This window comes from Alexandromys fortis, unplaced genomic scaffold, assembly GCF_014885135.2.
Source record: "Alexandromys fortis isolate MF-2015 unplaced genomic scaffold, M_Fortis_MF-2015_v1.1 scaffold_242, whole genome shotgun sequence".
Classification (NCBI taxonomy): Eukaryota; Metazoa; Chordata; class Mammalia; order Rodentia; family Cricetidae; genus Alexandromys; species Alexandromys fortis.
In genome coordinates this window covers 1,533,939-1,546,554 of record NW_026068123.1, presented here as the reverse complement: position 1 = coordinate 1,546,554, position 12,616 = coordinate 1,533,939, and the positions used below count along the sequence as shown (strand labels likewise).

At 49.4% G+C, this 12,616-nt stretch overlaps 1 protein-coding gene across 1 annotated transcript in view; it reads left to right on the top strand.

Annotated features, from left to right (window-relative positions):
• Pin1 (peptidylprolyl cis/trans isomerase, NIMA-interacting 1) overlaps positions 1-9,634 on the top strand; it is a 12,494-nt gene extending 2,860 nt beyond the window's left edge. The window contains exons 2-4 of the mRNA XM_050125477.1: positions 1,528-1,746; positions 8,281-8,391; positions 9,127-9,634. Coding sequence (XP_049981434.1) covers positions 1,528-1,746; positions 8,281-8,391; positions 9,127-9,236 — 440 coding nt within the window. The 3' untranslated portion in view covers positions 9,237-9,634. The remainder of the gene's footprint in view (positions 1-1,527; positions 1,747-8,280; positions 8,392-9,126) is intronic.
• The last annotated feature ends 2,982 nt before the right edge of the window (positions 9,635-12,616 follow it).

Genomic DNA, 12,616 nt, shown 5'->3' with positions numbered 1-12,616 from the left:
CCTGGCTGTCCTGGAACTTACTCTATAGATCAGGCTGGTCTTAAACTCAAATCCACCTGCTTTTGCCTGGAATTAAAGGCCTGTGCCGCTGCCACCTGGCTAAAATTGTATAGCCCAGGCTAGTCTCAAGCTTGTGACCCTCCTGTCTCTGCTTCCTTCAGCAAATACAACCACAATCAACTCTCCTTCACTTTTATTTGTGTGTCTGTGTTTTTTTTTTTGTTTTGTTTTTGTTTTTGTTTTGTTCTTGTTTTGGTTTTTCGAGACAGGGTTTCTCTGTAGCTTTGGAGCCTGTCCTGGAACTTGCTCTATGGACCAGGCTGGCCTTGAAATCTGCCTCCTGGAGGGCTGGGATTAAAGGCGTGCCACACCACTGCCCAGCTCCTTCAGATTTTTTGAGACAGTCTTGCAGATTTACCCTGACTGACTTCAACAGCAGATATCCATCCTCCTGTCTCAGTCTCTCTACTGCTAGGCTTATAGGTGTGCCCTACCAAACCAGGCTTTTCCCTTAAGTTTTTGATTTGGCCTACTTTTTGCTCCTCACTGTCACTTAGATGTCTCTTAGATGACATCAGGCCCCATAGTAATGCTGCTTCCTTGCTCTCCAATTTAGGCTACCAGGGTAGAAAGTAAGAATAAAGCTTTGGGCTGGGCATTGGTGGTGAACGACTTTAATCCCAGCACGCAGGAGACAGGCAGGTAGGTCTCTGAGTTCAAGGCCAGTCTGGTGTACAGAGTGAGTTCTAGAACAGCTAAAGCTACACAGAGAATCCCTATCTTGAAACCCTCCCTCCCCAAAAAAGAATAGAGCTTTGGGAGTATCTACCTCTTGTTTATACACAAGGCATAGTGGTTGCTGCTGTGAGCGAGATAGAGGAGGTGATGCCTGGGTTTTGTTTGCAGTGAGTTGATGGATAGAAACATCCATGTTCTTACCTTTGTGGTGAATTTGTGATACTGGAACTTGAAACTAGAACCTCACAAATGCCAGGCAAGCACTGTATCTGAGCTGGAGCCCCAGGCCCACAGTATTTTGTTTGCTTATGTATTTTTGAAATTGGATCCCCTGTAGCCAAAGTTGCTCTCAAACTCTATAGCTGAGGATGCTCTTGAACTTTGATTTCATGTATTTTGTAGGATGGCATGTGCACATGTGGAGGTCAGAGGAGGTGGGTGGGTTCTCCTTCTACTAAGCAAGTTCCTGAAGCTCAAACTCAGGTGGTGAGACTCTGGCGAGCTCCTTGATCTGCTGAGCCATCTTGCAAAACTGGCAGTTGTGGTTTTTTGTTTGATTGTTTTTTTGTTTTGTTTTTTTCTGATTTGCTGGTTTAGTGCCTGTCTCTCTCCACCTAGAGCATTAATACAGTTCTGTCTGAAACAGGTCCTGGTGGGGACAGTATCCTCCCATGCCTATAGCACAGGGTGGAACAGGAAATGGGTCTGCTAAAGAAAATACCTCCCAAGCCAGTCCTCATCCTGGCTTTCAACCCAGCCTCAGCTGAACTAGGTGCTACTCTCCCCCAGGTCGGGTATACTACTTCAATCACATCACCAATGCCAGCCAGTGGGAGCGGCCCAGTGGCGGCAGCAGTGTTGGAGGCAGTAGCAAGAATGGCCAGGGAGAGCCAGCCAGGGTGCGCTGCTCGCACTTGCTGGTGAAGCACAGCCAGTCTCGGAGGCCCTCATCCTGGCGGCAGGAAAAGATCACCAGGAGCAAGGAGGAGGCCCTGGAGCTGATCAATGGTAAGTGGAGGAGATGGGGACTTGGGGGGGGGGGGGGTCTCAGTTCATTTTCCTAATCATCCTGTGACAGAATAACCCTGACAGAGGCCAGCAAGAGGGTTCAGCCAACACAGGCACTCGCTGCTAAACCTGAGGTCCTGCATTCTGTTCCCAGAATTCCCGTGATGGAAGGGGAGAGCCTTCTCCTCGGAGTTGTTCTCTCACCTTTTAAGTTTAAAAAGAAAACAATATACATTTTGTGGAGAAAGGTTTGTTTGGACTCACATCAGTTCCAGGTCACAGTTCACAACAAAAAAGTCATAGTGGCAAGAGTGGGTGCCATCATGGTGTCAGGAACAAAGAGCCATGTGCCTGTGCTGGTGTTCCATTTGCCCCCTCTGTCTTGGGTTGGGATCCCCTACCCGGGGGGTGGTCCTGCCAACAAGTAAGATGGGTCCCTCGTATCAGTTAACATGATCGGGATAATTCCCCCAGGATCCACAGCAGCCCATCTTCCAGGTTATTCCAGTTCCTGCCAAACTGACAAGAAGTACTACCCATCATGGGGGCCTTGTAGAAGGGGGCCACAAAACCCTCCACCCAGTCCACTCAGCTGTCACTTCTAGAGAAGTGCCTGCATTGTACTGGGGTTGTAGCTCAGTTGTTAGCATGCTACCTAGCTTGCAGGAATCCCTGGCTTCAGTGTCTAGTACCCTGTGAATCCAGCATCTGTAATCTCAGCATAGAGATAGATAAAGGATCAGAAACTCAAGCTTGGTGATGTGATGGAAAGACACTTGCCAGTAAACCTGAGGGCCTGAATTCAGTTCCTGGGACCCACACAGATGAAGTAGAGAACCACCTCCCTCAAGCTGTCCTCTGGCCTCAGTGAAAACACTGTCATGTGTGCAGAAATAAATACAATTTTTAAAAAGATTTATTTATTACGTATACAGAGTTCTGCCTGCATATATGCCTGCAGGCCAGAAGAGGGCACCAGATCTTACTATAGATGGTTGTGAGCCACCATGCAGTTGCTGAGAATTGAACTCAGGACCTCTGGAAGAGCAACCAGTGCTCTAAACCTCTAAGCCATCTCTCCAGCCCCTGCAATTTTATTTATTTATCTATACATCTATCTATTTTTTTTCTTTGGTTTTTTGAGACAGGGTTTCTCTGTAGCTTTGGTGCCTTTCCTGGAACTAGCTCTATCTATCTATTTATTTATTTTGAGTTCTGGGTCCTACATAATGAGTTCAAGGCCAGCCTAGGCTACTTGAAGACCTTGAAAAGAAGTATCTACACAGTGGGATGAACTCGCCCACATAGGCCCCTCTCTCTTTTCTTTCTACTTGCCATTTGGAGTGACCAGGTTTAGAAAGCCAGCGTAGTGGCTGTGTCTGCTAAGCTCTGTGTTCTGGAAGACTCAGCCTCACTCAAGACTCAGTTTTCTCTTCTGTAAAATGAGTGAGTGTTAACTTATACCTACCCCCAAGGGCCATTGTAGCAATGCATAGGAGGCTGTTTTGGTCGTTAGAGAGGGGCCGGGGCGTCTGTGGGTAGGTCTGGTGAGCACAGCACTGGCTGGCTCTGTAGAGTGATAGTCAGTTTTGTCCCACAGGCAGAGGCTGGCCACTTTTCCTTTGTAATTTACAGCAAGGTTGGCAGACTTTGTTGTTGAATCATTCTTTGTTTTGTTTTGTTTTTTTTTGAAACTGCCTATTTTTGATAAATATATGTATGTGTCTTTTGCCTGCTTGTACGTATGTGTACCTTGTGTGTGCCTGGTGTCAGAGGAGGCTAGAAAAGGCATTGCGTTCCCTAAAATTGGAAGTAGGTTTATGAGCTACCATGTGGTTGTTGGAAACTGAACCCAAGATTTTTGTAAGAGCAGCCAGTGCTCTTAACTTCTAAGCTATCTCTTCAGTCTGTGTGTGTGTGCACACGCACGTGTGTGTGTGTGTGTGTGTGTGTGTGTGTGTGTGTGTGCGCGCGCGTGCGTGCATGCTAGGTAGCTTAGGTGACAGAAGTTTCTTTTCCAAGGTTCTAGAAAAGTGCATGCCTCATGCCTTTCCTCAAGATTGACTCTCACTAGCCACCACAGACCTGTGCCTTCTCACCTTCCTCATCAGGTTCCTGGTGAGATTGCTTTTCTTGTCTTGCAGACAGCTGCTTCTGTTGTGTCCTTTGGCGATCTTGGCTACTTTATGTTTGTTCCCCCTACCCTACCCCTTTACTGATAGAGCTTATACAGCTTAGGCTGACTTTTAAACTCCCCACGTAGCCAAGGGTAACCTTGAACTTCTTACCTGTCCACCTCTAGCTTCTAAGTACTAGGATTTTAGGTTTATGCCACCATTCCTAGTTTGGAGATTGAACCTGGGGCCTGGTGCAGGAAGGTGAGCTCTCTGCCAACTGAGCTAAAACCTTAGCCTAACAGTGTCTCTTTTTATGAACAGGTGCTTATCATTTCAGGGCCCACCCTTGTAAACTCCTTATCTCCGAAGATAGTAAATCAGGAACCAGGACTTCTTCATTGTGAATATCGGGGCACATATTATCATGCAGCCTATAACAGAGCAATGAGCATTTATGTCTGTCAAGGACTTGTTCTGCATAGCCTTGACTATGACAGTCACACATTCATCTCTCAGAATAACCCTCTGAAGTAAGAGCTCCCATTAGCCCATTTTTTTTTCTTTTACACTCATTTATTTGTATGCATGCAAGCATGCTATTGCAGACATGTTGAGGTTAGAGGAAAACCTTCAGGAGTTGGTTCTTCTGTTCCACTGTGGGGGTCCTGAGGGTGGAGCTCAAATAGTCAGGGATGGCACAAGCACCTTTACCCACTGAACCATCTCCCTGGCTCCCCAATGCCCCAATTCATAGAACAGTCATTTTATGAGGCTCCCAGAAGCAGAATCAACCCTTCTTTTGGCCATTGGATATTCATAAGGCTGGGTAACCACAGAATAGAATCAGATCCAGCAACTGGAATTAGAGCATGGCCTGACTCTCTTCTGAGCCTTAGACTGCTGAGCCCACACATGTCTGCAGAGATGGATAGTCATCTGTTAGGCTTGCTGTCTAGGGGGCTCCTGAATGCCCTTTTCTTAGTCACTGTTCTGTTGCTGTGAAGAGACACCATGACCAAGGCAGCTCTTATAAAAGCAAGCATTTAATTGGGGGCTTGCTTACCATTTCAGAGGTTAGTCCATTATCGTCATAGCAGGGAGCATGGTGGCACAGTTGGCACTGGAGAAGTAGCTGAGAACTTTATTTACATCCTAATCCACAGGCAGGCAGAGAGAGAGAGAGAGAGAGAGAGAGAGAGAGAGAGAAACACTGGGCCTGGTGTGGACTTTTGAAACCTCAGAGTCCACCCCGGCAAATACACTTTCTCCAACAAGGCCACACCTCCTAATCCTTCTAATCCTTTCAAACATTTTCACTCTTTGGTGACTAGGCATTCAAATATATGAGCCTATGGGGGTTTTCATATTCAAACCACCACAATCCTAAAGCAAGTAGAGGGCCCTATTCCAGTGTGGGAGCTCTGGAGAGGCTGCTCCCAAAGGGAGAATTCTCCCCCAGAGTCCTGGCTGGGGTGCTGTTCCGTCCTGCCTCCTAGTGAGGCTGGGATTTGTCCTGGAGGAAGCCCAGGAAGTCTGGCCTCAGCTCTTGAGTACAGAGGTCCAGGTGACAAAAAGCAAGAGATGGCAGTGTCTCTAGAATAGTGATAGGTCCCTATCTCCTTCCTCGTGGCTAGTTTTTACTTCACTTATTCATGAATTCCTTAGCCTCCAGGAACTCCTGTCTAGTGCACAGGTACAGGGGTGGGGAGCACTGGTAAACAAGGAAACCTGGCTAAATTTTTTTGTGACAGTATCTCATTATGTAGCCCAGATTGCCTCAGTGTCCTGAGTGCCAGGATTCATAGGCATGCACCGTCCAGCCCAGTGCTTTCATTATTAAACAGCTGTAACTTGACAATGAGTAAGAAACTATAGCTGGTGGGGAGGGGACAGCTGGAGAGATAACTCTGCTGTCTACTCTTCCAGAGGACTGGGTTCAATTCCCAGCACCCATAAAATTATCAACTGTCTATAACTCCAAAGATCTGACACTCTCACATAGGGATACATGGAGGCAAAGCACCAAATGCTCATAAAATAAAAATAAATTTAAAAAAAGAAAGAAATGGGCTGGAGAAATGGCTCAGAGGTTGGGAGCACTGACTGCTCTTCCAGAGGTCCTGAGTTCAATTCCCGGCAATCACATGGTGGCTCATAGCCATCTGTAGTGTGATCTGGTGCCCTCTTCTGGCCAGCAAGCATACAGACAGACAGAGAACACTGTATACATAAAAAATAAATAAATCTTGAAAGAAAGAAAGAAGGAAAGAAAAAGAAAGAAAGAAAGAAAGAAAGAAAGAAAGAAAGAAAGAAAGAAAGAAAGAGAAGGAAAGAAACCCTATCATATCTGGCTATGGCTACATCTAGGTGGGCAGATTTGGGGTATATCCTTTGTTCTCCACAGAAGAACATAGGGAGTCCAGTGCTGTGAAGGTGGGCCTGGGAATACAGCCAGGCATCCAGGGAGAGTAGAAACAGGACTTTAATAGGTGAGAGTCACTGATATGATTCATTCTGTACAAGGGGGCTCTTAATACCATGTTTTCCAGATAGATGTCACCATGATATGCAGGTCAAACTGCATGGCCTTGTGTGCCTCTGATAGGCAGCTCTTTGTGGTGACAACCACTTCTGACCAAGGCAGCAAGGATAGGCAGAACAGAGGGGAACTGGGGAGCCCCTGATAGTCAGGTGTACCCTGGCAGTATGCAGACCAAGCACCAAAGTAGCTGCCTTGCAATGCATTCAGATAGGGGTGCCGCCTGGGCTCTCAGTCATACTGCCTGCCCTGTGTGCCAAGCATTGACCCTACAGAAGCCTGAGACCCAGAGCCCTTTGGGAAGTGGTTGGGTTTCTAGGCTTCAAGATAATGGTTGTAGCAGTAGTAGCTGTCAGACAGACACCATTGGGACCTTCAGTGGTGTGCACACTGGTCTGCTCACAGATATTCGGAAACCTTTTGAAGATCAGGCAGGAAGAATGAGTAAGTGGAGGTCTAGGAGCAGCTGTGTCAGGCCAGCCTGACATGCAAAGAGCTCATTGTGGAGCCTATTGTGACAATGCATGCTTATGACCCCAACACTCCAGAAGCTGAGGCAGGAAGGATGAGGGTTCAGGGAGAGCCCAGGCTGCACAGGAGGCTCTATCTCAGAAATAAAAGGACTGGGTTCCCTGAGGAGTCTCTGCCAGGCCAGCTGGGAAAGCTTTGGGGGCTGCTCAGGTCAGAGTGGTTACCCTGGGCATCTGTCTGTGTGATGGCTGCAGGTTGGGCAGGAGTAGGGGACAGAGGATCTTGTGTGTCACAGGCTTTTTGGTCCACCTCAGGCACTGCCTGGATTGAGGTGCCTGGCAGCTCCCCACCTAGCAAGTGTCTGTGTGTGCTTAACATAATCTCCCTGCTCCTGAGACATGTCATACAGACATGGTATCGCACTGCCCTGAGCCTCAGTCCTTTACATATTGTTGTTGTTGTTGTTGTTGTTGACAGGGTTTCTCTGTGGCTTTTGGAGCCTGTCCTGGAACTAGCTCTGTAGACCAGATCTCGAACTCACAGAGATCCGCCTGCCTCTGCCTCCGGAGTGCTGGGATTAAAGGCGTGCGCCACCATCGCCCGGCCTGTTACTTTGTTTTGATGGTTGACAAGTGTTTGAAGGTTAGAAGACAACTTACAGGAATTGGTTCTTCTTTCCACCATTGTGGACTCCGGAGATGGAACTCAGGCAGCCTTTATGACATGTGACTTTGTTGTTATTTTGAGACTGCTTCAGTCACCATTCATCTTCTTCTCCGTAGCCCTGACCTCCTGGCCCTGCAGGAGAGTCACGGCCTAGTGGAGATGCTTTAATGCTTCCTGGGCTCTGCCAATTGTGACGCCTGTTGTGTGGCTTGCCTGTGGAACAGTTGTGTGGACTCTCACACACTGCCCTTACAGCCTCACCTCAGGGTCTCTTCTGTGCCTCTCGTGTTGCATGGGTAGGGACTCCTGATGCCCACTGCTGAAGATGCCACCAGCTTCTGTGCAGAGCTTGGCTGCATACTCCTGTGGTCTCCAGAGCCTTGAGACTGCCCAGGGGTGGGCAGTCATTCGCTGTGAGGTTCCAACTCTGTTTTTGTCCAGGGCTGAGAAGAGGTCACTGAGTGTGTGTGGGTGCTTCTATTCTTGTACATCTATGGGTGACTAGCCCACCTATAAGGTCATAGTTTGACCAAAGGTGCATGGGGTTGACTGACAGGTTTGCACCCTGGGGACATGTCTTGCATGTGGGAAGACTGTCTTCATGGGTGCACATGATAAGGACACAGGATTGGTTGCTTGGACATGATGGGGTGGGAATTGTTATTGGAGGGCAGTAGCATATCTTTATATGCACTGGCCCAGCTCCTAGGAGTAGCTTGCTCTCCCTTTGTGCCCCTGCAGGCTACATCCAGAAGATTAAGTCAGGAGAAGAAGATTTTGAATCTCTGGCCTCACAGTTCAGCGACTGCAGCTCTGCCAAAGCCAGGGGAGACCTTGGTGCCTTCAGCAGAGGTGAGCAAGAACCACACCCAGTCTCTTCCCTGTGATGTTGGGGGTGGTTGAGCCCATGAAGGAAGGGAGACCCTACTCTGCCTTCATGGTCCACCAGGTGGCAGCACAGCCCTCAGATTTCCTGGCCTGTGTTTCTTGTGCTGCAAAAGGAATGTAAAACATCCCTGGTATCTTCCCTCCAAGATCATTGTCCCTTCCTAGGCCCATCAAGGTGACTCTGTTCTGCAGTTGGCATCTACTGGCAGAGCTATAGGATGGGATCCCTGAGAACTCCTCTGCTCCTGTCACCCTTTGGCAGGTGTGGAAAATGGGCAAGGTCAGGTCCAGATAGGCAGCCCAGAGCTCAGACTTGTGTGTCAAGGGCAGAGGGAATCAGGATCTCTCCCTCCTCACTTCTCTCCTTCATCTCCTTTGCATGGGCTGGGAATGTGAGGTGTTGGGCACCTGCCTGGGAGAGGGAGCCTAGTGAGGCCCTCTGCTGTCAGCCCAAGCTATCTGCAGGACAGACTGTGTTCAGCTGGAAGCCAGAGTTCATCATGCAGTGTCTAAGAGCACAGCACGGCTCTGCCTGCCATCCCTCATGCTGTCCTTGGGCTTCCCAGAGCCACAGCTCAGTACTGCACAGTGACAGGGCCATAAACCCTGTGATGAATGTGCTGAGACTAGGCGTAGGCAGGAGCCCCATCTGTCATGCAGCCCGTGCCTGACCCCCACTGCCTCTGCTATTTCTCACAGGTCAGATGCAGAAACCGTTTGAGGATGCATCGTTTGCTCTTCGGACAGGGGAGATGAGTGGGCCAGTGTTCACAGATTCGGGCATCCATATCATCCTGCGCACAGAATAAGGCCAGTGCCTGGCCAGCCAGCCCATGGATGCCCTTCCTGCTACTGTCACACAGTATTTATTGTTCCTGAAATGGCTGGGAGAGGGGCTCCAGATAGTAACTCTGAGCTCCCTACTTCCTGTTTGACCCCATTTGGGGCTGTCCTAGCCAGGCTTCTTCTGAAGGAATCAACTTCAGAAGGGCAATGGGGGTATGGAAGCCCCAGGCTCAGGGGGTCAAAGGTGACCTGACACCCAGGTCTCAGAGGCAGGCAGGAGGGCCTTGTTTCTTGTTAGTTTTATGCTCTGTTCTTCTGTTCAGTTGCAAAAAGCAGACGCTGCACACCTGGCGATGCAGTACCTCAGCCTCGGTTGTGATGCAGCGCCCATGCACCTCCATTAAATCTGGAACCACTGGCTGGTGGTCTTGTATCTCATTACCTTTGCTGTGAGGTGTGAGGCCCTGTCTCAAGAAGGGAACTGTCATTCACCATGCCCCAAGCCCAGGTGTCCAAACTGTTTTCTAGTCCTAAGAAGCTACCTTTTCCAGGGCCTGGGGGTGATGGCAAGAATTTTTCCCACTAGATAGACTTCCAGGGCAGCAAGATACCTCTGGGCGCCACCAGTCCAGACCCAGTTATACCAGCTCCCCTGGAGACTGTTCAAGGACACACAGACCACCCTTGCACACCCCACTTCCATCTGGTAGATCTGGAGAGATCCTGGGGGAACCTGGCTCAATACCTGCCTTGGCACACCCCATCCCCAGCACACACAGAGATTGCCTACTGGTGAGAACATATTGCATCCAGCATCTGCCACCCACTTCTGGCTGGTTATTCCTGGGTTCAGCCACCAGACCTAGCACCCTCCAGATGCTGTTTCCATGGCAACAGAGGCCCCTTCGACTGGAGTAAAGGGGGGCTTTGTCAGTTCCCAGAAGAACACGGATCCTGGTAGAGGGAACTGGGGAATGGATGTTGCTTTGAGTGGCAGCTGGGAGAAGAAGGAACGGGCTCCCCCACCTTGGCTAGGGGGCCCATGTCTCCTAAGACTGCCCCTGAGCCTAGCTTGGCCTGAGGGCTCAGAATTCAATAAGGTTTCTGTCTAACCTACAAGTGATGGGGCCAGCCTGGTTGGTGGGGGTGGCTGCAACCAGTAAGGCTTGGAGACCAAAGCATTATTAAGCCTGGACCCCAAGGGAGCCCTCCCTCCCCACAGGCCTGAGTCTTCTGAAGTCACCTGAGCTCCCATCTGTCTGCTTTCTACAGCAGTCTCTCTTTGCCAGCTGCCTGCTGGAGCATTTGTCATTAGGAAGGTTTAATGAGTTTCTTCCCAGCTCAGGCAGGCACTTCCAGCAAAACGTTCTCCTGTGGGCCAGTGGGTTCTCAAGGCAGTCACAGCTTTACTGTCTTGTAACAGTTGGGTGGGCTCAGGAGGCAGTGGAACCCCTCCAAGTATGATGGTGCCTTTGTGGGGGAGGAGAGGACCCCTATCCTGGCTTGGAATATCAAGAGCTCTGGAAGGATCTCGCCAAGGCTGCTGCCACATCTGAACCACTACCTGTGAGAAGCAGGCATTACCACAGTGGTAATTTGTGCATCCCGTATATGGCCATGTGACTTGGTATCTGTGTTCTCTATGACCCTGACCCTCCATGTGGGGTTTGTCCTTTTGAACTCCAGCCAACCCCTTCCCTTGTCTCTATATAGTGGTGAAAACCCAAGACTGAACATGGCTGTTAGACAGATGTGCCCCGGGAGCCCACTCAGTGTCCCCACATGTATTATTAACTACCTGTGGTTTTCCTCACCTGCTCCAAGTTCCCACCCAGGCCTGCTAGGGAACTGGCAGTAAATCCTGGGCCTTTAGGATGGCAACAGTTAGCACCCCTCCTTCCCTTTCTCCCCTCTCCCCACCCCCTATTGGGATCGAAACTTGTCTTTTTGTGCAGACTCCACTGCTCATTCTTAATGGGCTCTTCTTAGAGCAGACACTGGGGATTCTGGGTTATTGTTGCAGTAGAGAATGGCAGCTTCCTGACTGCAGCCAAATGCTCATGATTTAGGGAAAGTTGGTTAATTCAGCACCACAGAAGACAGACACAAATGAATCTGGCTGTGATGGATGAGCGAGGAGGGTAGGACTGCTTGCTCATCCTTTGTGTGTATGTGTGCACATACATGTGCATTCAAGTGTTTACATGCGTATACAGTGGGTGTGCATGTATGTAAGTGACACAGTGGGTAGATGTGCTGCCAGGTGCTCTGGCCCAAGTCAACACTCCATGCCCACACGAGACAGACCTGTTCACATCAGACTCGTCCTTGTGGGAACATGTCTTCAGGCGCAGGTGTACTCTGCAAAGGCTAGAACTCCACAGCCTTAATGGTTGCAGCTACATCTCCATATCTGAGACCATGACCTCCTTGAGCACAAGTCATAGGCAGGAAGCATACAAACTCTTTTTCTTTTTTGGGATTTTGAAACAAGGGCTCACCCAGGTGACACCAGCCTCCCAAGAACTGGGATGACAAGTCGGTTCCTCCATGCCAAGCCTCTGCTGTTTTTAGTCTGTCTCCCATGCTAATCCGGGACCTTACCACCCCCCCATGTCATGCTTGTTCATTTACGTGGGAATGAATTGCTCTTCGTGAGGATGCCTTTAGAAATTGGTTTTAAATGAGTGCATTAGGCAGCCCCATTCATTATTCATGGGTTTCCTTCCCAGTATGGCATCCAAGTCCAAGTTCCCGGAGATGATTTAATCACAGAGGCCATTAATTAGAGATGGGGACAGCAGCCTCCTGGTGACCTCAGCAGGGTGGGGTCAGGACCACTGGAGATCATCACATGCTCTTCCTGCTCTGGGTTCAGGGGCCTGACATGGGGGATGGGAAGGCAGCATGTATCACTGCCCCCTTCCCGATGGAAACCTTGCACATCGTCCCTGCTCTGCCGACTCATCCCTCTAGCCCAGTGGTTCTCAACTTCCTAACCTGCCCTTTCATACAGCTCCTCATGTGTTGGGGACCCCCAATTGTAAAATTATTTTTATTGCTCCTTCATAACTTCTTTTGCCATTGTTCTAAACCTTATTATTTTTGGAGGTGGAGGTTTGGCAAGGGATCGAGAGTCACAGGTTGAGAACCACTGCTCTGCCCTCCTCCCACAGGCAGATCTGGTTGACACTGAAGCCCTCATCATGCTGTGTGACTCAGTTGGCAGAGTGTTTGCCTGGCGTGAATGAAGCCCAGGGCTCCATCCTTAGCACCATATAAACCAGGTATGGCGGTGGAGGTAGAAGCAGGAGACTCAGAAACCCCAGGTCATTTTTAGCTACAAAAGGGCAGCCTGTGCTGCGTGGACCTGTTTCCTAATCCTTTATTTTATTCCAGCACT